The sequence below is a fragment of the Dermacentor variabilis genome, chromosome 3, assembly GCF_050947875.1.
Source record: "Dermacentor variabilis isolate Ectoservices chromosome 3, ASM5094787v1, whole genome shotgun sequence".
NCBI classification, from domain to species: domain Eukaryota; kingdom Metazoa; phylum Arthropoda; class Arachnida; order Ixodida; family Ixodidae; genus Dermacentor; species Dermacentor variabilis.
This window is the reverse complement of record NC_134570.1, coordinates 69203343-69226925: the sequence shown is the minus strand read 5'-3', so window position 1 is coordinate 69226925 and position 23583 is coordinate 69203343. Positions and strand designations below refer to the sequence as shown.

Below are 23583 nucleotides of genomic sequence, written 5' to 3'. Positions count from 1 at the left end.
AAAAAAACTATTCAGACCAATGAGAAATAAGAGGGCGGCGCCTCTGCACCGCCCTCTTCGCGACTGTCCGAGACGTCATATGCCAGCGGGGTTAATTCCTTCGATAAACCTTATTCGTGCGAGTTCCTAAAGTGGGCCAAACCGGTAACAGCAATGTGGCCGAAGCCGTTACTGCGGTCTAACAAGATGTGTCACTTGTCGGTCTGTGCTGCTGAAAGTTTGATGCTGCTTGTGTGCCGTGTCTGAAGGTAAATCATCGGTAATGAAGTGTGTACAGTAAGGTCTCGTTAACTCGAAGTTGTAAAAGCCAAGGAAGATTTCGAGATGAACGGAGATTCCAGATAAGCGAATTCACGAAAATATAAGACCCTGGCCGGGCATACACCACATATCGAGTCTTTCGATATAGACGCCAATAGCCGCTAGATTTCTCGCGCATGATCAAATTTCTCGTAAAATCATTTCGAGATAAGTGAAAAATGCATCGAGTTGACGCCGAGCTCTGAAAGAAAAAATTTCAACTTAGCCGATATTTTGAGATATCACAGTTCGATTTAACTGCTATGATGTATTCAACAAAATGTGTGTGCTCATGGCAAAGATTAAAAAAAAATATTGCCTCTAGTTAACGTTGATCAAATACAATGTCTTCCACACTTCACGCATGCGTCTGCATAGTGTGAGGCGAGTAAGGAACAGCATTTTAATGCGGTAGCGTTAAGGAGCCCGTGTTGCAGAAAACCCTGCGTCTGCGTCCAGTGTCCGGCGTCGAATATCGCTTCGGCTAAACGATTTTCGAACCACCTATACCCAGGCCATCCATATGACTCAAAGAATTTACTGAACTAATTGAATTTCTCAACCGAAAATGCGTGGGAAAACCGTAAACTACGACATACACATAACCTACAGACATGATAGCTCTCGTATTGTAATTTGACTGTACGAGAAAAAATTATTCTATTACGCGAAAACTCAAACAAACCCATTTTCCAGCGTTTCCACAATTCACAGAGCGACCGCGGCGTCTACCATTTGCGCACGCAGGCGCGTGGGTGTCTCAGGGGCCACGGAGCGGAGCGCCCGGTTCCTTGCAATACCTCCAGCTGGCGCTCGCCTCCGCCACATCGCGGCCTACGCAAGAGGCCGTGTTTCTACCACAAAGCCCGCCTTCGTGCATAGCCTTCGTAGCCAGCGTTTCCCGGTAAACATTACGGTTACATACGCTCCAGTTGCCGGGAAGCGTGAGAAGCAGTCACATATTTGAATGCCATCGCGTTCCACTCTTAAACGCGAAGCTTAAGCGTCCTCCAAATTTTTCCTCACGACTTATGTTCGGTGTCCTTTCAAGCATTAACCACCATATTCAGTAAATTGTGTGTTAACAAAAATTAAATTATGGGGTTGTACGTGCCAAAACCACTTCCTGATTATGGGGCACGCCGTAGTGGGGGACTCCAGAAATTTGGGCCGCCTGGGGTTCTTTAATATGCACCTAAATCTAAGTACACGGGTGTTTTCTCATTTCGCCCCCATCAAAATGCGGCCGCCGTGGCCAAATTGCGTATTCGTATTTTAACGCGATAGCGTTAAGGAGCTCGTGTCGCAGAAAAGCCAGTGTTCGTCGGTGTCGGCGGCGTTGGCCGTGAGCGAAAAATACCGGAAGGCAATTCATAAACAAAAACAACTTGCAAGATGGGCTGGGTGGGAATCGAACCTGGGTCTCCGGAGTGCAAGACGCAGACCCAAAGAGGGACAAAAACGCCTCTAGTGAATGCGGTGCTGCCTTACAAACGTGCCGTAGAAAGCTATACTGCTGTAAACACTTTGTTTAGCGCAAAACAACAGACACAAGAAAGACGACAGAACAAGGCGCTTTGTCCTGTCGTCTTTCTTGTGTCTGTTGTTTTGCGCTAAAAAAGTATTCATGGATTCGCACCAACTAGCCCGCCAACGCATCGTGCTGAACTATACTGCTGTGTATGTAGGTAATTATGAGCATGTAAATTACAGAACTCGCAGTTAAACACGTAGCGAAGTACGTTTCCGCTATATTTCTTCTGCGCTTTCCGCACACGCAGAGCCATCTTGTGGCAAACACAGAAGACTCCGTTCTCGCAATGTACGGCGCTGCCCCGGCAGTTGGCGTGCCACGCGCGCATTGGGTAAAGTCCCTCAATAATTCCAAAGTACAGAAAGGCTTTGATCCAGCCGCCGACGCCAGCGATAGGCTGATCGGTGACATGTGACCTTGCTCTGCCCCTTTGCCGCCATGAAAGTTCCTGCGTTCCGGGCGAAATGCGCGCGTTTCGCCTGTTGGTGCTATGCACATTGCTGCGATAATTTCGTTCCTGGAGGGCCGAAATGCCTTGTTGTTGTGCGGTTGGGTGCCGAAGCTGGACGAACGATGGCAAGAAGTTATTTTGCATCCCTTGCGGCAACCAGGACCCAACCAGAAGAAAAGTATGCTTGCACAGAATTGGACGGAAGAACTTTGCACTACCGGTAACTGCACGGTTATGCGACGCAAGAAACATAGAACGATACAAAGGTGCGATAGAAAGCATACACGTGCATGTGTCGAGCTGTGATAGTATTTCACTTGCGCGCATGAATGTTGATGGCGGAAGTTTGTGGAGATCATTTATTTTAGTTCGTTATGAGCCCGCTGAATAGCTCAGTATGACCTAGGATGCGAAGGACCGAAATGTCTTGTTGCTGTGTGGGTGGGTGCCGAGATCAGACGGAGGACGGCAAGAAGTTATTTTGCATTCTGCACGGCAAACAAAACCTAACCAGACGATAAATGTGTTCGCATAGAATTGGACGGAAAGACAGAACCGTCGGTAACTGCACGACTATGCGAGGAAAGTAACGCAGAGCGACACGAAGGTGCGAGAGAAAGTATACATATGTGTGTGCAGAGGTGCGATAGTATTTAATTCACGCGCAGGAATGTTGACGGCCGAAGTTTGTGGATATTATTGATTTTAGTGCATTGTGAGCCCTTTGACTTAGCAAGTGCAGTATGACCTAGCATGCAAGTAAATAGTGGGGCAGAAGCGCATTAACTCGCGGACAAATATCCGCATTGCGTTACGTGCGATAAAAAAATAACAAATTTCAGCAGCGAATTCTACTTTCACACTTTCCTGTGTTTGCGCGCGTTGTTAACTGCGCTTTACAATATGTCCAAAAAGTGCACACACACACGCGCACACACTACGCTCGATGTTGGTGTGCCGCGACATTAGATCGCGCTGGCAGCACAAATATCCGCATTGCGTTACGTGCGATAAAAAAATAACACATTTCAGCAGCGAATTCTACTTTCACACTTTCCTGTGTTTGCGCGCGTTGTTAACTGCGCTTTACAATATGTCCAAAAAGTCATTACCAACTCTGCATATCCTAGTCGTATTTTGTGCATTACATATGTGAATATATTCCTAAGTGCCTGCATTACTCTGCTTTTAAAAACAAATACTACATAGCCACTGCTACTGGCCATCAAATAATAAAGCATAATACAATATATCAAGGTTCATTACATACAGCTGCGAGCTCGTTCCTTCCAAGTTTCCCTTACACTCGAAGAAGTTTCAGTAATCGGCGATGCTGTTTTACTGATGAAAAACGCACAACTGCAAATTAACATAAGAAAAACGCCAGAAGCGATACACGGATCGCCAGCAAAACACAGTGCAGTAATAGCTAGGCCAATCCGCGTTCGTTTCGTATAAGGGCCCTCTAATTCTTACTGGGCTTTAGCGGTGCAAGGAGGCGAAAAGGCATACGCACAACAATGCGCGTCATGATTCAAGTTTATACGTGGTGACGTCGTATGGTTCACGAGAACAGTCAACCGCATTCACACACGCGCACACACTAAGCTCGATGTTGGTGTGCCGCGACATTAGATCGCGCTGGCAGCCCTAACACGATCGAGAAGACTCGCTGACATGATCCATACCAACGCTTTAGGATGTCACGACAGTTGCACTGGCTCGTAGCACTGAACCACAAAACACAACCGTCGTCGTGTAATCGCTACAGGACAAACACACTCAACGGCAAGAAGACTGTTGGCGCACTCGTTTCCACACACACACACACACACACACACACACACACACACACACACACACACACACACACACACACACACACACACACACACACACACACAGACACACACACACACACACACACACACACACACACACACACACACACACACAGACACACACACACACACACACACACAGGATGTTGTTTAGTTGCCGTGAGGGTCACACATTTCAGCGACGTTATGTCGACAGTTTTTCGGTCCAAGCAACTGTCAGCCTTCTTTTTTACCCGAATTCTTCGTTCAGGGTATCAGGGTAACCGCTGTGTGTATGCAGCACACTTATAAGCAAAAGAATTCACAGAGCGAACGGGATTAAGCGCAAGCAATCACCAAGGCTCGCGCGGTGATTGTACGCAAACGAACGAAATGTAAACATGCGGAATCGAGGCGATCAAGCCCGCATTCCACTCCCTTGAGCGTTTTTCTTTCAGCGCTAATTTGAAATTGAAGGACTAGATTTAGCAGTTCGGGCCCTTCTTTCGTTTTTCACCACAGTCAGGCACCAGTAGCGTTTTATTTCCGCGCGTGTGCAGATATTTTTTCACCTCACGAATGTCGCGGCTCATTGGGGCTGTGCGGGGACCGGTGCGAAGGCGCGTCGCAGCCCGGCTGTCCGTGCGGATCCAAAGCCACCTAGAAAAAAATCGTTTCCCTCTTCGAGACACCGAGTTCTTTGGTTCGTTCCGCTTGCTCAGGCGCATGTTTCGTTGCCGCGCCGAACACTGCGTTGCTCGACGCTCACCGCGTGATTGGTAGGTGCAAAGTCCGATGCGGGGCGCCTCGTAAGTGATCGCTGCGCCGTAGCGCATTGTCTTACACCCCTTGGCGGGTCGACGGGAACGCTGTCGCGTTCCACTCTTGAAGGCGAAGCTGGAGCGTCCTCCAATTTTTCCATAATCCTGACCATCGTTCACCCGCGTTTGTCGTGAAGGTTGTTTGCTACGTATATGAACATTCGTAGCTTGAAATACTTTGTCGCATACTCCAATGAATGCGAGATGTGAATCGCATAGCTTGCCATTGTTTTTCATTGGAAAACTGCCATCGAAAAACAGAAGCAAATGAGATTGGAGCTAGCCGTTATGGATGATTAGAAAAAAGTTGTCTTAGTTAGGCATAGAATTAATAAAATAACTGCAATGTATTGGAAAACATCATTAACGTCAGTGATATTTAGGCGCGGTAGAATTGAACTTTTCATAAACTGCACACACGCACGCGCTGTTTCCCACGTAACTAGAACCAAGGAAATACTCAGATTATTTTTCATTCCGCCTAGTTAGATAATAGTTAGATAATTAGTCTTAAATAAATAATCAGCTTCTAAAATATTGTTACGTCCAAGCGCATAAAAGGGACGCGGGGATCAAGAAGAGAAGAGGAGAACGAAGACTGTGCAGCGGCCATTCCTGTTGTTCGTAGCCTGCCGTTCCTGCTCTCGCACGCCTAAGTAAACCCCTTTTCCCCGTGCTTGTAACAATATTATAATTAGATTGTCGCTGAGAAAATTGTAGAGCAGCATGAAAAGCTCCCGATACAGCTTTCTGTTGCTCAATACGTGCTACGTAAAAGTGTTTTTCCGAGCGCGAAAGAATTCTTTCAGTTCCACTTACGATAACCTTGGTGACATTTTTCCTTTAATTATCAAATATAAATATCTCCTCATAGCAAGTCAGTCCGTGAAAAGTGACTCTTTGTCGCCAAACGGCAATGCGCGAAAGGCAGGCTTTTTTGCGCACCGTTGCGATTGGCACGAAGAAAAAGATAAAAGACAAGCTAACTTTCCTTGATAGAACCTTCTCGGTCAAAATTCCAGCTCGTGCGGCTTCTGCCGAGCATGTGACGTCTGCAGGCAAAGCCCTTCCACAACGATCGACCGACGATGCGCTACAGGCCTTCACGTCACAACAAAAAGTGTTCTTGGCGTTCATGACCTCTTCCCCGTCAATGAGGCACCGTATCTCCGTTTCTGAGACTTCTGTGGCGCCGCACGATATCACTTAGCGGCAGTGATTGCGAAAAAGGTAGAGCCATCTTGAAGCGCTAATCTAAATATGAGCTGACGTGAAGGACGCACGTGTACTGGGGGTTCCATACTCTCTGTGGACGCCATGAGTAGAGTCACTGGAAAATTTTTTCCAGTGACTGTAGCCATGAGTAAAGCCCCGTGATAATTTGAAAGTATCGACTCACTCCTCCTCACGGCGCTTTCCTCCTCTATTCTCCTCGCCCGCCGGCTGCGCACGGCGCGCTTTTCCTCCTCGGCTACCGTGGACGGGCCGCAGGATTCTATGCAGGCGTGTTATTTTGGGCCAGTTGTGGGCCCCACCGGGGTTGAAAATTTTGAGAAATGCTAATAACAGCATCGATAATGCTGGAGGCAACGTTTATGAGGAGGTTGGTTTTTTCTTAAAGCCGTATGAACGGGGTATACCGATGTAAAAGGAGCTTTGGGGCGAGTTCTATATTCCAGACAATTTTTCTGCCCCATGATCAGACGCTTTACTTCGTGCGTCTGATCTAGTATTGCTTGTGACACATCCCTTTGTGTGCGGCTTATTAAGCGAAAGCCTTAGACCTCTGTTTCAAGGTCCCGCTGTGAGCTAGAGAAAATATCACGTGACCGAAGGAAGGCGGGAAGCGAACCAAAGCATATGCAGCCGCGCATAGGAGATGATTAATGATTAGCAAAGTAATGATTGATTACTGATTGGATTAAGATGAATTCGGGTGTATTAAGGAGGGTTAAGTTGGATTAAAGTCGATGAAAATGGATTAAGGTGCATAAAGGAGGACAAGGTTGGATTAAGGTGGATAAAAGTGGCTTAGGGTGGATGAAGGTGCGTTGAGGTGCATTAAGGACAATTATAGTGGATTAGGGTGGATTAAAGTGCATGAAGGATAAGGCTGGATTAAGGAGCATTAGGGTAGACTAAGGTAGATGAATATGGATTAAGGTGAATTAAGGACGATTATACTGGATTAGGGTGGAGTAAAGTGGAGGAAGCAGTAGGGTTGATTAAGGAGGATTAAAGTGCATTAAGGAGGGTTAGAGTAGATTAAGGTCGATGAAGGTGGATCTGGGTGCATTAAGGAGGACTCTCTTGGATTATGGTGGAATAAAGTGTATGAAGGAGGATTAAGGTCGATGAATGTGGATTCGGTGGATTAATGTGCATTAGGAGGATATTGGTAGACTAATCGGTCTTAATACTCAATGAACCCTAATTCACCTTAGTCCACCCTATTCCACCTTAATGCTCCTTCATCCAGCTTAATTTATTCCCAACCCACTTAATACAACCTAATCAACCTACATCGCCCCTAATGCACCTTAGCCTACCATATACGGTCTTAATCCTCCTTTATCAATCACAATCTATCATAATCCGCCTTAATCCTCTATCATCCACCTTAATCCTTATCCATGCACCTTAATCCAACTTAATCCTGCTTAATAGTCCCAATCTACCTTAATACACCCTAATCCACCTCTATCAAACCTAATCCAGCTCCATGGTCCCTAATACACCTTAATCTACCCTAATCCATCCTAATCGGTCTTAATCCTCCCTTAGCAACCCTAATTCACCTTAATCCACATTAATCGACCTTTAATCTTACTTTATCCACCTTAAACCTCCCTACGAGGGTGAAAACGCGGCTGCTCTCATTGTGGCCGAGCGTCATAAGTAGGGCCTCTGTCGTAGAGACGTGGCTGCTGTCGGGGCGCGAGTTCATAATCCTCAGTGCCTCTTGCCGCAGGATACGGGGAGAAGGATGCCACGTTTGGCTCGAAATCTGGTGATAGGCGGAAGCTATGAGTGCCTGGATGTGTCACTTGCGCGTGCAGGCTGAGCTCTTCCCGAACTATCTGTCGGATCGTTGATGCCAGATCGAGGGGCTGGTTGCTGTCCACACTTGCAACTGTCGTCACATTGGCTAGCCTGCCAAACTTCGGCGTGATATGCCTTGTCTTCAGTTGCTCGAAAGTACGACAGTGCTGAATGATGTCAGCGACGGAAGCCAGGTTGTCTTTTGCGATGAGGAAATTATAAACATCCTTGGCAATTCCTTTTAGGATGTGCCCGACTTTGTCTTCCTCGGACATTCCAGAGTCCACCATCCTACACAGTTTTAGTACTGCCTCAATGTAGGTCGTGCAGGTTTCGTCTGGCACTTGTGCACGGTGCAGTAGCGTCTATTCTGCCCTTTTCTATTTCGTCGCGGAGTTGCCGAATCGCTCTTTGATTTCCGAAACAAATCTTCCCCATGTTGTGAACGTTTCCTCGTGATTGTCGAACCACAACAACGCAGTATCCATTACAAAGAACACGACGTTCAAAAGCTGAGAAGCGCTGTTCCACTTGTTGGCGGCACTCCCCCGGTTATAATGGATGAGCCATTCCTTGACGTCTTCGTCCGACCTTCCGGCGAAGGGACACGCATCTCTCAATTGTAGAACGGAACTGGTCGGCGCAGCAGTTGGAATGGGCCGTTGTTCGTCTGTGTCGTGGGACATATTCAACTCTGGTGGATTCGGTGGGAGTCCAGCAAGACGACGGCTCCGTTGAAGAACTTGTGGTTCAGCCTCCGTCTTCGGGTGTCAATTACCCAGCACCTTCCACCACAACTGTTACGAAGAGTTGCGAAGAAATGGTCTTATTTACAGGAGATGGACGATGATCGTAGCGTGATCGCAGCGCAGCCCAGCCTCTCAAACTCATCGTTCTCCTCATCTTCTTTTTCTCTTCTGCTTGTCTGTGCCTTTCGTATCTGTTACAGTATCTGTCCGTATCAATTTGAAAGTTTCTGGATGGGGTTATTGATGAGACTCCTTTAATGCGATGCGACTTACCTGTGATTTCAACTGCAGCGACCGCAGAAACCGGTCCCGAGTGGGTGCTGCGGCAGGTAGCGTGGCAGAATTCGCACTTGGGAAATTTCGCAGAGGCACTGCATGCATTTGGCCAATGGCAGCTTGGCAGCATGGTGCGAAATACATGTTGATGTGTCGACGGTAGAGTGGTGCAGTATGGTCATCTGGTGTCTGCAGATGCTTATAGGCGGAACGTGTGAAACAAGCCTTTCACGACAGCGCTGCACGACACTGCTCATTGGATTGTTTTTCATCGCAGAGTTGCAGCTTGTAGTACACTTAACCCACGATATAACAAACTTCAGTTCACCCGCGCGCTCACCCGTGCAGGGTGAGCGCGCGGTAACGTGATCCAATGCATGCTATAGACGGAGGTGGCAGGTGAGCATGCGTCTCCTCTAGGCGTGCCGTGCCTTCACACTGGTGTCCACGTGGCAAAGTGCATACTTATGGCATCTTCGCCTGGCCGTTTCGGAGTGCTCTAGACCGCTCTCACTATTGGCGTTGTCTTCAGCTGCTTGAAAGAGGGTGCGCCCCTTGCATTCGGTTGGTTCTTTTCGAAAGATCACTCAATCCCCTCCATCATTGATTGCTCTGAGCTGCTCCGAGCCCTTTCGTCAGAGTAGTTGTTGAGATTGAGAGCATTTCCGGCAACGTCGTCGCACTGTCACAACACAGTGTCGCGGCTGTTGGCGACGGTCCACCTTAACCTCGGCAACCTAGACCACTGCATGCTGGCATCTCAACGAATGCTTGCCCCACTGACGTGTCCACCAGTTCTCCTGGCAGCACTGGGAGCTTTGGATAGATGAAACATCGGACATTGGCAGTAGTGACGTGGTTTCGCATCTGCCATTTCCTCCTCTGAGAGCAAGTCACATGTTCAGCTTACGTGCTTGTCCCCTCTAGCTACCTCTGAGTTCGGGGAATGCCGGATCTGCCAGACTCTTGTTGGGGGAATAGAGGGGTACAGTCGAAGATACCATTAGTGTCCCACTGTGGGCGACACTATCAGCCGCGGCTGCTGTGGAATGAATGCGAAACTCTCGTACACTTCACTTTACAGCGCTAATGTGAAGATATCATTGTCACAGCATGAAACCATATCTGGTCACCGAATGTCAAATTCAACAAGAGGATAAGCTTTTTTTTTTGCATTGAAATCCTTTTTTTTCTATGACCTGGTACCTTGGAAATTTTTACTGCCCCTTCCAGGTAAGAAAAATTTGTTGGTGACTGTAGTTACTTGCATGAAAAAATTGAATTTAAACGTAACGAAGTGCTCATGTAACCGAGTTCGTTATACAGAGGTTTAACTGTACGTGCTTGTAATTGCATGTCACGTCGGATCATTTTTTTGGCACATTATATGTGGTATGTCTGGCCTAAAACACACGCCATGCAGCTGAGCTTGCATGTGTGTGTTTGATTCACAGGTGGCGATGGGAGCAAGACGGTGTTCACGGATGACATCGACGTCCTGGACGTGGTGGACTTCCCCTGCCTTGTGGACGATGACACGATGGAATTCCTGCGCAGCCATGGCCGCATCTTGTTCTTGTCGCGCGGTCCTCCAGGCTCGGGTAAAGGGACCGTGGCCTCGCGACTGCACGAGCTGTACCCTGGCAGCCGCCTATACTGGGCGGACAAGATGTTCCTCACACCCATGGCTCCGCCCAGGACCAAGAAGACTCTGGAGCAGTCACACAATCTCTGCCAGCAAAAGTATGATGTGCTTGAAGAGAAAAGCATTTGAGTTGCCTTTGGAAGTACTTTAAGGGAAGGTTTTAGAACTTTGAAAATTAGTTTCACGCCAGTTGATGTTTCTGCGCGAAATTTGTGGTTCAGTTACGAAATAGTGAAATGGGTGTCAACATGAAAGGATACCTTTAGATCCGCAAATTTCTCTCGCATCTTATGCCAGCCTGCCAACAGTCAGTATTGCAGCGAAGGCCACTGTAATTTTCGCACGGTAATGGGTGCAGCCTCGCAAGTTAAATTTCTTGGGGTGTTCGTCATCAGAAGAAACTCCATGATGTGCATGCAGAGCATTGTTTTTTCGGTCGGAGAAGGTGGCACACCTACATTTTTTTCTTCTTTATTTTCTTTTATTAGGAAGCCCACACAAAATCGGGCCTTCTCTCTCTTAACCATCCCATTCTGATTTACTAGCTCAGATTCAGTGTCGCGGAATGGCGATAACGGGCTAGAAAGGATCAAGACTAACACGTTGAAAGGGCCTCCTCACAAAGCAGACGACGCGAAAATTTTAGGTTATACAATGGAAGTTGTAAAGTGTTGTCCTGGGAGTGCCTTTCCTCAAGAATCTTTAAGGTCTGTTTAGTTGCAGCCGAAATAGAAGCAAATGAAATGTTACCAATACATACCAATTAATCTACCCTTCACGGAGCAGCTCTTTCCGTTTGCGTCTATCAGTGCCCGCAAGCGACATGGGAAACGAGAATTAGTTTTTCTTGGCAACCAATGCTCTGAATTTGATGGATTTGTTGCATTCAAAAGAAAAGTTAAAATCTAGTGACTGGAGGAGGAAGCGAATTTTTCTATTTAGGCCATCAGTTTCTTAACAAACATTGTTGAAAAATGCGAATTTTTAGAAAATGCAACTATAAGGTTTACAACTCTAACTCGACAATGAAAAATGATATCGCAATTGTGTGAATTACATCTAATAACACATTTAAGGCAGACAGGATTGATGCATTATACCACTAATGTGTGAGTATGACTTTTGCAAGACCCTCGTAAACATTGTAACGAAGTCACGTAAAATAAAAATATATCAAATTTGTACAGTTTACATGCTTTGACATATGACGCTTACAGAACTTCGACATCTGTTCTTGGTGCAGAGTTACTAATTTCTAAACTTAGTGCTTAAATTTTTTTTCGAACTTATTAATTTTCTGTAATTCTTTCGAAATAAATTCAGGCTCTTAATCAAAATTCCACTTCACCAGTCACTAGAATTTAACTCTCTCTAAGATATAACATATTTAATGAAAATCTGTCCAGGAGTTATCACTGAAAGGCATTTCTGTGCTTTACATGTGTTCGAATAGGTGGCGTTGGAGTTGGTCCTGAGCTAATTAAACAGCTTCCTTTTAACTGCCTCCGCTTTTTACCTGCTTCCAGTTTTGCGTGCTTGTCGTGGGTCTCACATGAATCCATGAGTCGTTCGTTCCGCTGCTGGCTGCGTTTCAGGTTCTACTTTTGATGCAGAAGTGGCATGCCTATAATGTCACCTCTGCTGGCGAGTAAAACGGTTCCGTCGAGAAAGGGCATACAAGGTTTTGTTGAATTTTTCACATGCTTTCATGGCCTATAATGCAGGCAAAATATACACCGCGTGATCAATTACGAACAGCACATCTGTGTTTGCAAGGCTCAGTCCTGGTGTAATGACCTTTCAAAGGGACACTAATGAGAGGGATTATTCAATCAGCATTAGTGAATTACCCTTCCGCAATACCAAAACAGCCACTCTCACTGTTAGAATAGATGCTTAGGTAGGTAAAAGAATACACAAAAGCATAAGACTGGTTAAAATGCTGCCATGAACTTCCTGCGTCAACTTGTTGTAACTTTTTTTATTTTGGCGGCGTCTGCTTGTATCTGTTGTTTTACATAGTATTCTGAGAGAGCCAAAGGAGTTCTTGAAACTGCAAAGTTTTTTTAAACTTATCAAGTTACAAGGAGATTCACAGAATGACAACTGTCCAAATATAATGAAATACTCTGAAATCTGTAGCATAACACAGTTTAAAAAAACATACTTTACCAGTTAAAGCCTATTCAGGTATTTCTCTTTGGTGTTCTCTTGAAGGGTCCCACACCAGGCCACATAGCGAATTTTTGATTATGTGCTGGAAGTTGTTACGTGCCCTCTGAGAAGTGTTCTACTGCAAGAATTTTTTTAATTCATTAATAGCAGAGATAGATATGTTTGAAGTGCTGTGAACCAATGATTTCATGAGGTGAGTACCATCGCCAACATAGAAACTGTCTCCACTTGCCCCGTCTGGCCTCCGCAAGCGAAATCCCTTCCCTGATTTCTCTCGCACTGGTATGTGACAAATACGTCACTGCGGCCCCGCAGTGATGTATGTACGGCTCCACCTTATTTTCTTTTTTCTCCCTCTCGTGCGTTCTTGCTGAGTGTTTACTTGCGCAGATGTGTTCTGCGACGATCTCTTCGGTGATACTATTGCCTTCTCTTGACATAGTGTTTAACCAGCCAATCAGCTCATTCGATTTTGCTCAGCCAACCAACCAGCTCGCGCCTGAAAGCTGAGGTGGTACTATCGCAAAAAGTGATTGTCGCAGAATACGTTCCCTGGTGGTGGTCTCGCGCGCGAGCTAATTTGTCTCGTTTCATGCAGCCGACAATTTTGTGCCCTCTGCACGAGAACAGCTGATTAGCGGTATAAGTCAGTGCCACAAGTGCGAGCACTGACATAGGCATGAGAGGACGACAGAACGTGATCGCAGGGCTGGAACACAGTAGAAAATGGCGTAGTTTCTTTCTCTGTGTGCGCAACTGCACTACATGGGAACAAGCAGATGAAAGGGAAGTGCATCTCTTTTGCTATGGCATGAAATAAAACAAAAACATGCATACGTTCAGTTTGTATGTTTTATTATTTCTCTAAACTTTAATTTGTCTATTGAAGCAACAAGTTAAACGATTAAACATATATAACTGATATTGCCTTGGGTAATTCTCGAAGTCTCGTGTCACTAAGAGTGATGTCACAGCACGGCCATGTACGTAGGCGCACTTGAGTGATTGATGTCGACTCTCCAGCTGGGAGGGCAGCACCCTCGAGAAGGGCACACGGCGTTTGGTTTGAAATTTAAGCTCTTCCCGTGGTGCATAGAGATGTAATATTTAGCAGACATGATCATTAGCACGCATTGCACTTGTCAGCCCAATATGACCAGACCTGGTGAGGGGCCCTTTAAGAGATCAAAGACAGCAGTTATTGGAGATGAAATGCAGGCACTACTTGATTTTGTCGTCAAAAGTGGGAGATGTGCAGTAGAGAAGTATTGTAATGCCTTCAATTGGTTGCCTGTGATCTATCTTACTAGCAGAATGGGTACCAATGAAAGACGAACGTAATTGAAGGAGGGCGATAATTACATGGAAATCTGAGGTTATGAAGGTTGCGGACATAGGATATGCTTTGGTCAGTTAAGATGACATAGGAATAATTGGACATCTCTGTCAGGAATGTTTATCTTGCTGCGTGGCTTAAAAGTAGGACAATCAACTGCAGGGGGTGCTGTGTGAACACTTTTTTGTTGCACATACTCTATTCAAATGGTGCTGTTATTCGGTCATTCGCACTTTAGTGACCATGTGCGTTTCACAACATGTAACTTTCATCAAGTCATTCATTGTTTGGTTATTGTTAGCTGCAAAAAGAAAAATGATGAGGGCACATGCAGAGTATTTTGCATATCACAGTCTAAACTTTGCTGTGCCAGACATCCAAACTGTAGTGTGGAACCAGTCATCCCTCTGCAAGGCAAAAATTAAGTTGTTGGGTTTTACATGCCAAAACCACGATATGATTACAGCGTTATGGTGATTATAAGTTATGCTGTAGGGGGGGGGGGGGTCCTGATAAATTTCGATCACCTGAGGTTCTTTAATGTGCACTCCATGCACAACACTCGGGCGTTTTTGTATTTCCCTTCCATTGAAATGCGGTCACTGTGGCCAGGATTTGACCTCATGCCCTTGGGCTTAACAGTGTGATGCCAAAGCCATTACGCCACCACGGTGGGTCTCGGCAGGGTACTGTGCACTGTCACTTGAGAAGGTTAGTTCCACCCTGCTGCCCAGTTTCCGATCTGTAAATAATGGCCGTAAATGTGATGACCATAAATCTGTTGCTGATCATGTTCAGTTAAACCCTACCTTGGCATCGCAGGATTACTGAATACATGCAGCAGAATGAGCCAGTCATCATCAACAGGAACACCAACATGACAGTGTGGGAGACGTCCCGGTACCTAAAGATAGCTGCTACGTATGGCTATACAGTGATCATCCTTGATATTGACAAGAACTTGATATTGAAGCCTGAGGTAAGTGCCGTGTGGACTTCTGTTTGCCAGTAGGGCAATTCTTTTTTTACCTACACTGGCAAAACGAGTGTAGCTAGTGCAAGAAATCGGCATTTTTTTTTTAAATTGTGTAGAAAAAGTAACTCCATTCACCTACACAAAGCCATATTTTAGAGCTCTAGTGTAGTATGAAAATTGCTTTCTACACTGCGGTTTCAATGAATGTTGGCATTGCAAATGCGGGGCGCCCTTTTGTCTGTGACTGTCGGTGCTGATATAGCGATGATAGTGAATGTCGCTGCAGCGAGGTGATGACATCATAATATGTCACAGAGGAAGGTGAGCTAATCTTCTAAGAAGATAAAATTGTCTTACTCATGGATGATGTAGACTGTTTCAGACTCCAGGCTGTATTATATGCATAGAAAAGTTGTCTTTGTGCACTGTGCATTTGCTATGTATTTAGCTGCAGTTTTTCTAGATTTGTTGATAAAAGGAAACTCGTACATTAGCATTTAGTTTCAGGCAAGGGTATATATATATATATATATATATATATATATATATATATATATATATATATATATATATATAATATATTGCTTTGGGACAGCCGCCACAATGTGGCTGCACTGAGGAGGACGAAGACGACGTGTGTGCCGGTTTGATATAGCATCGCCATTTTGGCCTCCGTGAGCTTACCTGTAAATAAATTGTAAATAGTATTCGGCTTCAGCTTCACGTAACATTAATTTGGTGGAGGTGGATGTTCCCCGTACCCGTCATAGAGCTTCGCAGCGGTCGCAACGGCGACAATGCAACTTCGGCTCCTGCTGGCGGCACTTCATCTACGCAAGCGTCTCCGCCTGCAGCCCCGATCTACGTCGCCGTTTCCCTACTTTGGGATCCTGGTGTTTTCAACGGAATCGGCAGTCCTCATGCTGACGACTGGCTCCACTTATACGAACGTGTCAGCACCATTCACAGGTGGGATCCGACTATTATGCTTTCCAACATACTTTCCTACCTCGACGGAGCTCCATTGCCGTGGTTCCAGACTCACAAAGAGGAGATCTCGAGCTGGGATCTCTTTAAAGACAAGCTACGCGACCTTTTTGGCAATCCATTTGGTCGACAAGTCAACGCCAAAAAAGCTCTTGCCACGCATGTACAGACGTCGACCGAGTCCTACGTGTCATACATTCTCGACGTGTTGGCCCTTTGTGCCAAGGCTGACCCGAACATGACTGAGGACGATGAGGTTAATCACATCCTCAAAGGCATTGCTGACGACGCCTTCAATTTACTGGTGTTTACGAACGTCACCAGCGTCGATACCATCCTCAAGGAGTGCTGCCGTCTTGAGCATGCTAAAAGCTGCCGGGTATCCCAGCACATCACGCGACTTCCCAACACAGCTGCTACGTCATCCTGTGACGACCTCTTCCACCAGCCGTCGCAATGTGACAACTTGACCCGTATCATTCGTCGTGAGGTCAAAGCGGCACAACCGGTGGCCCCTTCATTTCCGTTACCTGATCATTTTTTGGTGACAATCTCCTTGATCCAGGCCGTCGTTCGTCAAGAGTTGTCCAACATCGGCGTGCAATCCATTCGTTCCGTACGCTCGGAGCCTTTGTCTCCACACACGTCCCCACCGCGCTCTTCTTACTCCTCTTATGGACAGCGCAACCCCTCCGAATGGCGAACCGTGGACAACAAGCCGATCTGTTTTAACTGCCGGCGCATTGGACATGTCGCTCACCACTGCCACAGCCACTGGACATCTCCGACGCGCTATTATCCTGATTACCCCCCCTCGCGGCTCTAGCGCATCCTTTTCCTTCGCCCCTTCTATGCCCGCTCCGTCATCTGACCCTGCGACACCTTTGACACAACCCCGCTACTCCCACTCGCCTTCTCCTTCCCACTGCCAATCTCGCTCACCCCCTACACGCCGTGCTCCTTCTCCGACCTACTCGCCGCACCCCCGACCGGAAAACTAGACAGTGCAGCTTCTGGAGGTGAAGCTGCATTGACGACATTGGCACGAAATCCTCGCTTCACCTTACCCACGAACAAGAATCTTTTGGACGTTCTCGTCGACAATGTTCCTGTGTGCACGTTGATTGACACCGGGGCGCATGTGTCCATTATGAGTGCTGCTCTTCGCCGTCAGCTCAAGAAAGTTCTGACGCCTGCCCCGAACCGAGTTGTACAAGTCGCCGACGGAGGGACTGTCGCTATTGTTGGCATGTGTTCTGCCCGACTCACCATTGCTGAGAGACACACCGTCGTTCTCTTCACCGTCATCGAGCATTGCGCTCACGAACTCATTCTCTATCTGGATTTTCTTGCCCATCATTCTGCCGTCATTGACTGTTCGGCCGGCTCACTTCGCCTTGACTTGCCTCTCCTTGCCGACCCTGTGGACCCGCCTTCAAGCCATCTGAGCTGCATAGATTTTTTTCGCCTACCACCTCACTCTGTGACACACGTCGACTTGTCCTCTCCAGCTGTACCTGACGGCAATTATGTGGCCACACCAATTCCGGCCGTTATGCTTACACATGGTGTTACCGTTCCGCACACTGTGCTGAAAATTACTGGCAACCGCACCTGCCTTCCACTTGTAAATTTCGCACTAACCGTGTAAGTTCTGCCTCAGGGGATCTCCTTGGCTATAATTCGCGCTTTGCAGGATGATGAGGTCGAGCCATTCACAGTGGAAGATTGTTACAGCTCAGCCTATACCGTGACGTCGTCGCACGGTACTGACATCGATATAAGATGGTCTCCTCTGACCTTACACCTGCTCAAGCTGAAGCTCTTTGCCGCGTTCTTGAAGGCTATCGCAACATTTTTGAATTTGACAATAGACCCTTAGGTCAAACGTCCATCGTGACCCATTGCATAAATACTGGCGATGCGAACCCTATTCACCGACGTACAAACCGTGTTTCTGCGTCGGAACGAGCTGTTATCCAACAGGAAGTCACAAAGATGCTTGCAAAGGACCTTATCGAGCCTTCCTGTAGTCCCTGGGCATCTCCCGTCGTACTTGTCAAAACGAAGGATGGAATGTGGCGCTTTTGTTTAGGTTATCGCCACCTGAACAAAATCACAAAAAGGACGGGTACCCTTTGCCACGTATTGATGACTCTCTAGACTGCCTGTACGGTGCCACCTATTTTTCTTCTATTGACTTACGGTTCAGCTACTGGCAGATATCCGTCGATGACATGGACTGAGAGAAGACTGCATTTGTTACCCCTGACGGCCTTTATCAGTTCAAGGTGATGCCTTTCGGTCTCTGTAACACGCCCACCACCTTCGAACGAATGATGGACTCTTTGCTTCAGGGGTTCAAGTGGTCCACCTGTTTGTGCTATCTGGACGAAGTCATCGTTTATTCGCCCACATTCGACACGCATCTAGACCGTCTTTCAGCGATTCTTGACGTGTTCCGCCGCGCCGGTCTCCAGTTGAACTCGTCAAAATGTCATTTCGCTGGCCGCCAAATCGCCGTCCTTGGGACACCTCGTAGACACCAGAGGCGTGCGACCCGATCCGGACAAAATTCGTGCCGTTACGAATTTTCCTGTTCTGAAGTCTACCAAGGACGTTCGTAGTTTCGTAGGGCTGTGCTCTTATTTCCGACGCTTTGTGAAGGATTTTGCGACCATCGCACGTCCCCTTACCGACCTCTTGAAGAAAGACGTCCCTTTTTCTTGGGGTCCTGACCATGCCGCATCTTTCTCGCAGCTGACTACTCTCCTTACCACGCCTCCAATTTTGGCCCACTTTGACCCGTCTGCCTCAACGGAAGTTCAAACTGATGCCAGTGGTCACAGCATAGGAGCAGTGTTAGCACAGCACCAGCGTGGACATGATCGCGTTATAGCCTGTGCTAGCTGACTTCTATCACCCGCCGAGCGCAATTATTCAATCACAGAGTGCGAGTGCCTCGCTCTTGTGTGGGCTGTTGCGAAATTTCGTTCATACTTGTACGGACGCCCCTTCTGTGTCATCACTGATCACCACGCTTTCTGCTGGCTATCCTCACCCAAGGACCCCACGAGACGACTCGCTCGCTGGGCGTTACGCCTGCAAAAATATACCTTCTCCGTGGTATATAAGACGGGACGCTTGCACCAGGATGCCAGTTGTTTGTCCCGCTACCCTGTCGACAAACCGGCTGATGCGGACGCCATCGGTTGCGTTTTTTCTGTGTCCCAGTTGCTTCAAATCGGCAACGAGCAACGGCGCGATCCTTCATTACGAGCCCTCATCGACCGTCTGGAGTCAACTCCTGGCGACGCTTCTCTCCGGATGTTTCTCCTTAAGGATGGGACATTATACCGCCGCAATCTCGATCCACACGGCCTTGACCTTCTGCTCATCATTCCATCGCACCTGCGTTCGACTGTTCTCCAGCAACTTCATGATGCTCCCTTGGCTGGACACTTGGGCGCCTCGCGCACGTACGACCGTGTACGCCGTCGATTCTTTTGGCCGGGTCTCGCCCGCTCTGTGCGGCGCTACGTTGCTGCTTGTGAGCCCTGTCAGCGCCGGAAGAAGCCCTCCACACCTCCAGCTGGATGTCTCCAGCCGATCGACATCCCACCCGAACCCTTTTTCCGTGTCGGTCTAGACCTTCTTGGACCATTTCCTCTCTCGGGCTCCGGAAATAAATGGGTCGCCGTCGCTACCGATTATGCTACGCGGTACGCAATCACCAGACCCCTCCCAACAAGTTGCGCTACTGACGTTGCTGACTTTCTGCTCTACGACATCATTTTAGTGCACTGTGCTCCGCGCCAATTACTCACTGACCGTGGCCGCAGCTTTCTGTCGGCAGTCGTCGAGGACATCCTCCGCTCCTGCTCGACAAAGCACAAGTTCAGCACGTCCTACCACCCCCAGACCAACGGCCTCACGGAGCGCCTCAACCGGACCATCACCGACATGCTTTCCAAGTACGGTGCGACCGACCACCACGACTGGGATCTTCACTTACCATATGTGACATTCACGTATAATTCATTGCGTCAGGACACCACCGGCAATTCACCGTTCTATCTCCTATATGGCCGAGAACCCGTGTTGCCCTTGGACACTTTGCTGGCCTCGGCCACACGTACCGCCACTGAATACGCCCACGACGTGATCGCACACGCCGACCACGCCCGCCAGCTCGCCCGCTCCCGTCTCGAGGCCTCACAGGAGCATCAGAGGTGCCTCTATGATTGCCACCATCGTGACGTGCACTTTTCTCCGGGTTCTCTGGTGCTTCTCTGGTCACCCGTTCGCCATGTGGGCATTTCCCAAAAGCTGCTGTCGCACTACACTGGCCCTTACCGTGTGGTACGACAAGTGACCGATGTCACGTATGAAATCATCCCCGCTGATCTCTCAGCGTCATCATCAGCTGCAAGTAACATCGTTGACGTGGCAAGACTAAAACCCTACCACACACCTTTCACCGCGGATGTGTAGATTAAGCACTGGGACGGTGCTTCTACAGCCAGGGGTGATGCTACGGAACAGCCGCCACAGTGTGGCTGCACTGAGGAGGACGAAGACGACGTGTGTGCCGGTTTGATATAGTGTCGCCATTTTGGCCTCCGTGAACTTACCTGTAAATAAATTGTAAATAGTATTCGGCTTCAGCTTCACGTAACAATATATATATATATATATATATATATATATATATATATATATATATATATATATATATATATATATATATACATACATACATACACACACACACACGCAGCCAGTTACTGTGAAGTCAGGCGAAGTGCGAAGTACATTGTTGGCTTAGCGACAAATTGTACATTTACTGAATAGTGCTTTTTCTTGTCGGAATTAAGTTGAAACATTCTTTGGCCAAGAGTTCGAAAATTTATTTAGAATATATTTTCATTTAGCAAATTGGTGTCACTTTCGCTATAGCAATAAAAGAAAAGAATGGCAACACCGATTTCCAATCCTTGTCCTTGACAACATAAATGTTGTGTTGAAGCGTTGCAGAATTTACTCAGCACATTTTATTTCTTGAAGCACGGTGGATAATTTCGAAAGCCTTTCAACCATCGCTTTCCCGACTACGTAGAAATAATCTTGACACCATGAGCAGTGATGCCAGTTAACGAATTTTCTCTCGCAGCTAGTAGCTGATTTTAGGATTGTTCAACTGGTGACGGGTCCCATTTGGGCAGGAAACCGTGACAGGACCAGTTTGACATGACAGGACTAACCATGACAATGTGTCTGCAGGTTCTCGCAGTAACCAACAGCAAGGGGCTGGACCAACGTTACATGAAGAATCGACTGAAGCAGTGGGAGCACGTGTACCCGTACGCAATGGGCTGGTCGCCTAGGCCTCGAGATGCTGCATCCCTGCTGCATCGTTACAAGAAGCTGGCTGCTGAGCTCATCAATGGCGACAAGAGTGAGTGATTTATATGAGTTCACCAGGGATCGCAAAGATAAATGTAGAAATGACCGCTTTTGTGGATACTGTAAATCTACTGTGCTTTTCTTTTTTTTTTTTTTCGAAACTTGCTTTTCGCAGTTAGTCGCAGAAATTTGAGAACGACTCGCAGACACAGTACCTTTAGTCACATGGTCTCGTCTATTATCTGATTGAGCTATGTCAAATGCTCGGTTCCATAGTCTGGAGTTCGAATACCTCTGTAAGGTGTTTTCTTTTTTTTTCTTTTTTGACAATAGTGAGCTTGAATTTCTCCTCCTCCAGTGCACTACATCTGCAGGCTTGGAGTGATGCCTGACACTGGCAAAAGATGCCGAGAGTGAGTGGGGCTATACTAATCCCGGTACAACCAAATTTCTAAGCTTGAACACAGACACTCCCTCACCAGAACAGGAATTGGCCACCTTGGTGCAGTATTCGGCCACTACCTTCCTGATGATTTCTACAATTAACCCATGGCCCTCAGTCTCCAGCAGCTGCAGGGCACCTGACCAAGGTGGCAGTCAGACCTGCATCGCAGCAGAGGGTCCTAGGAATCTCTGGGTGCGGACAGGCCGCCAATGGAAACTGACCCTGTCAACTTTAACAGCCAAACTCTGTCGATTGAGGCTAGCTTAGCAGGACTCTTTCAGGAACTATCAGACGTTGTTTGGGATATCATCGGCCTTAGTGAGATTAGAACAACTGGATAGGAACAACCTTGCCGAATAATGGCCATGTCCTCTGCTATAGAGGTCTCCCAGATAAGAAGCAATATGGGGTAGGATTCCAATTCTATAAGGACGTAGCGGGCAACATTGATGAATTCTACAGCATTAATGAGAGGGTAGCAGTAGTCGTAATCAAACTTAATAAGAGGTATAGATTAAAGGTAGTACAAGCCTAGACTCCAACATCCAGTCACAATGATGATGAAGTAGATCAGTTTTATGAAGATGTTGAATTAGCGATGAGAAAAGTGCAAACTCTGTATACTGTAGTAACAGGTGACTTCAATGCAAAGGTGGGGAAAAGGCAGGCTGGGGAACAAGCAATTTGAAACTATGGCATCTGTTCTAGGAATGCTAGAGGAGAGATGCTGGTAGAATTCACAAAAAGGAATAAGCTTCAAATAATGAACGCCTTTTTCAGGAAGCGTAGCAATAGAAAGTGGACCTGGAAAAGCACTAATGGAGAAACAAGAAATGAAATTGCTTTCATACTTTCTACCGACCTCAGCATAGTGCAGGATGTAGAAGTGATAGGTAGGGTAAAGTGCAGTGATCATAGGTTAGTGAGGGCTAGGATTCACCTCAGTTTGAAGAAAGAAAGAGCAAAATTGGTCAAAAAGGAACAGGTCAACCTAGAGACAGTAAGGGTAAAAGCAAGTAAATTCAGGCTGGTACTTGCAAACAAATATGCAGCCTTAGATAAGAGAAATAATGATGACATAGAGATAATTAATGAAACTGTAACTAGGCTGGCTTCAGAGGCAGCTATAGAAGTGGGAGTCAAGGCACCAAGGCAACCAATATGCAAGCTCTCCCAAGTAACAAAGGACCTAATAAAGAAACGACAAAGAATGAAAGTGCCCAGCTCAAGAGATCAGACATAATTTGCAGCACTGTTAAAACTGATCAACATGGCAAAAATAATTGATATTCGAAACTATAACATGAGAAAGACTGAAAAAGCCGTAAAAACGGACTAGCGATGAGGTGAGAAGAGCCTTACAAGACATGAAATGAGGAAGAGCAGCAGGAGAAAATGGAATAACAATCAATTTAATCAAAGATGGAGGAGACATAATGCTTGGAAAACTGGTGGCTCTTTATACGAAGTGTCTATCGACTGCAAGGGTCCCGGAGAACTGGAAGAATACAAGCATTATACTAATCCACAAAAAGGGAGATATTAAAGAATTGAAAAATTATAGGCCCATTAACTTACTCCTCGTATTATATACAATATTCACCAAAGTAATCTCCGGTA

The 23583-nt window shown here is 46.9% G+C and overlaps 1 protein-coding gene across 2 annotated transcripts in view; it reads left to right on the top strand.

Annotated features, from left to right (window-relative positions):
* The window catches only part of LOC142575842 (2',3'-cyclic-nucleotide 3'-phosphodiesterase-like), a 51497-nt gene that overhangs the window by 12176 nt on the left and 15738 nt on the right, over positions 1 to 23583 (top strand). The window contains exons 1-4 of one of the 2 annotated variants that reach the window (XM_075685540.1): positions 2350 to 2551; positions 10448 to 10736; positions 14972 to 15128; positions 21396 to 21570. In XM_075685540.1, the coding sequence (XP_075541655.1) occupies positions 2365 to 2551; positions 10448 to 10736; positions 14972 to 15128; positions 21396 to 21570 (808 nt within the window). In that variant the 5' untranslated portion in view covers positions 2350 to 2364. Of the gene's footprint in view, positions 1 to 2349; positions 2552 to 10447; positions 10737 to 14971; positions 15129 to 21395; positions 21571 to 23583 lie in introns of those variants that run through there. The other variant, XM_075685541.1, reaches the window with a different exon arrangement.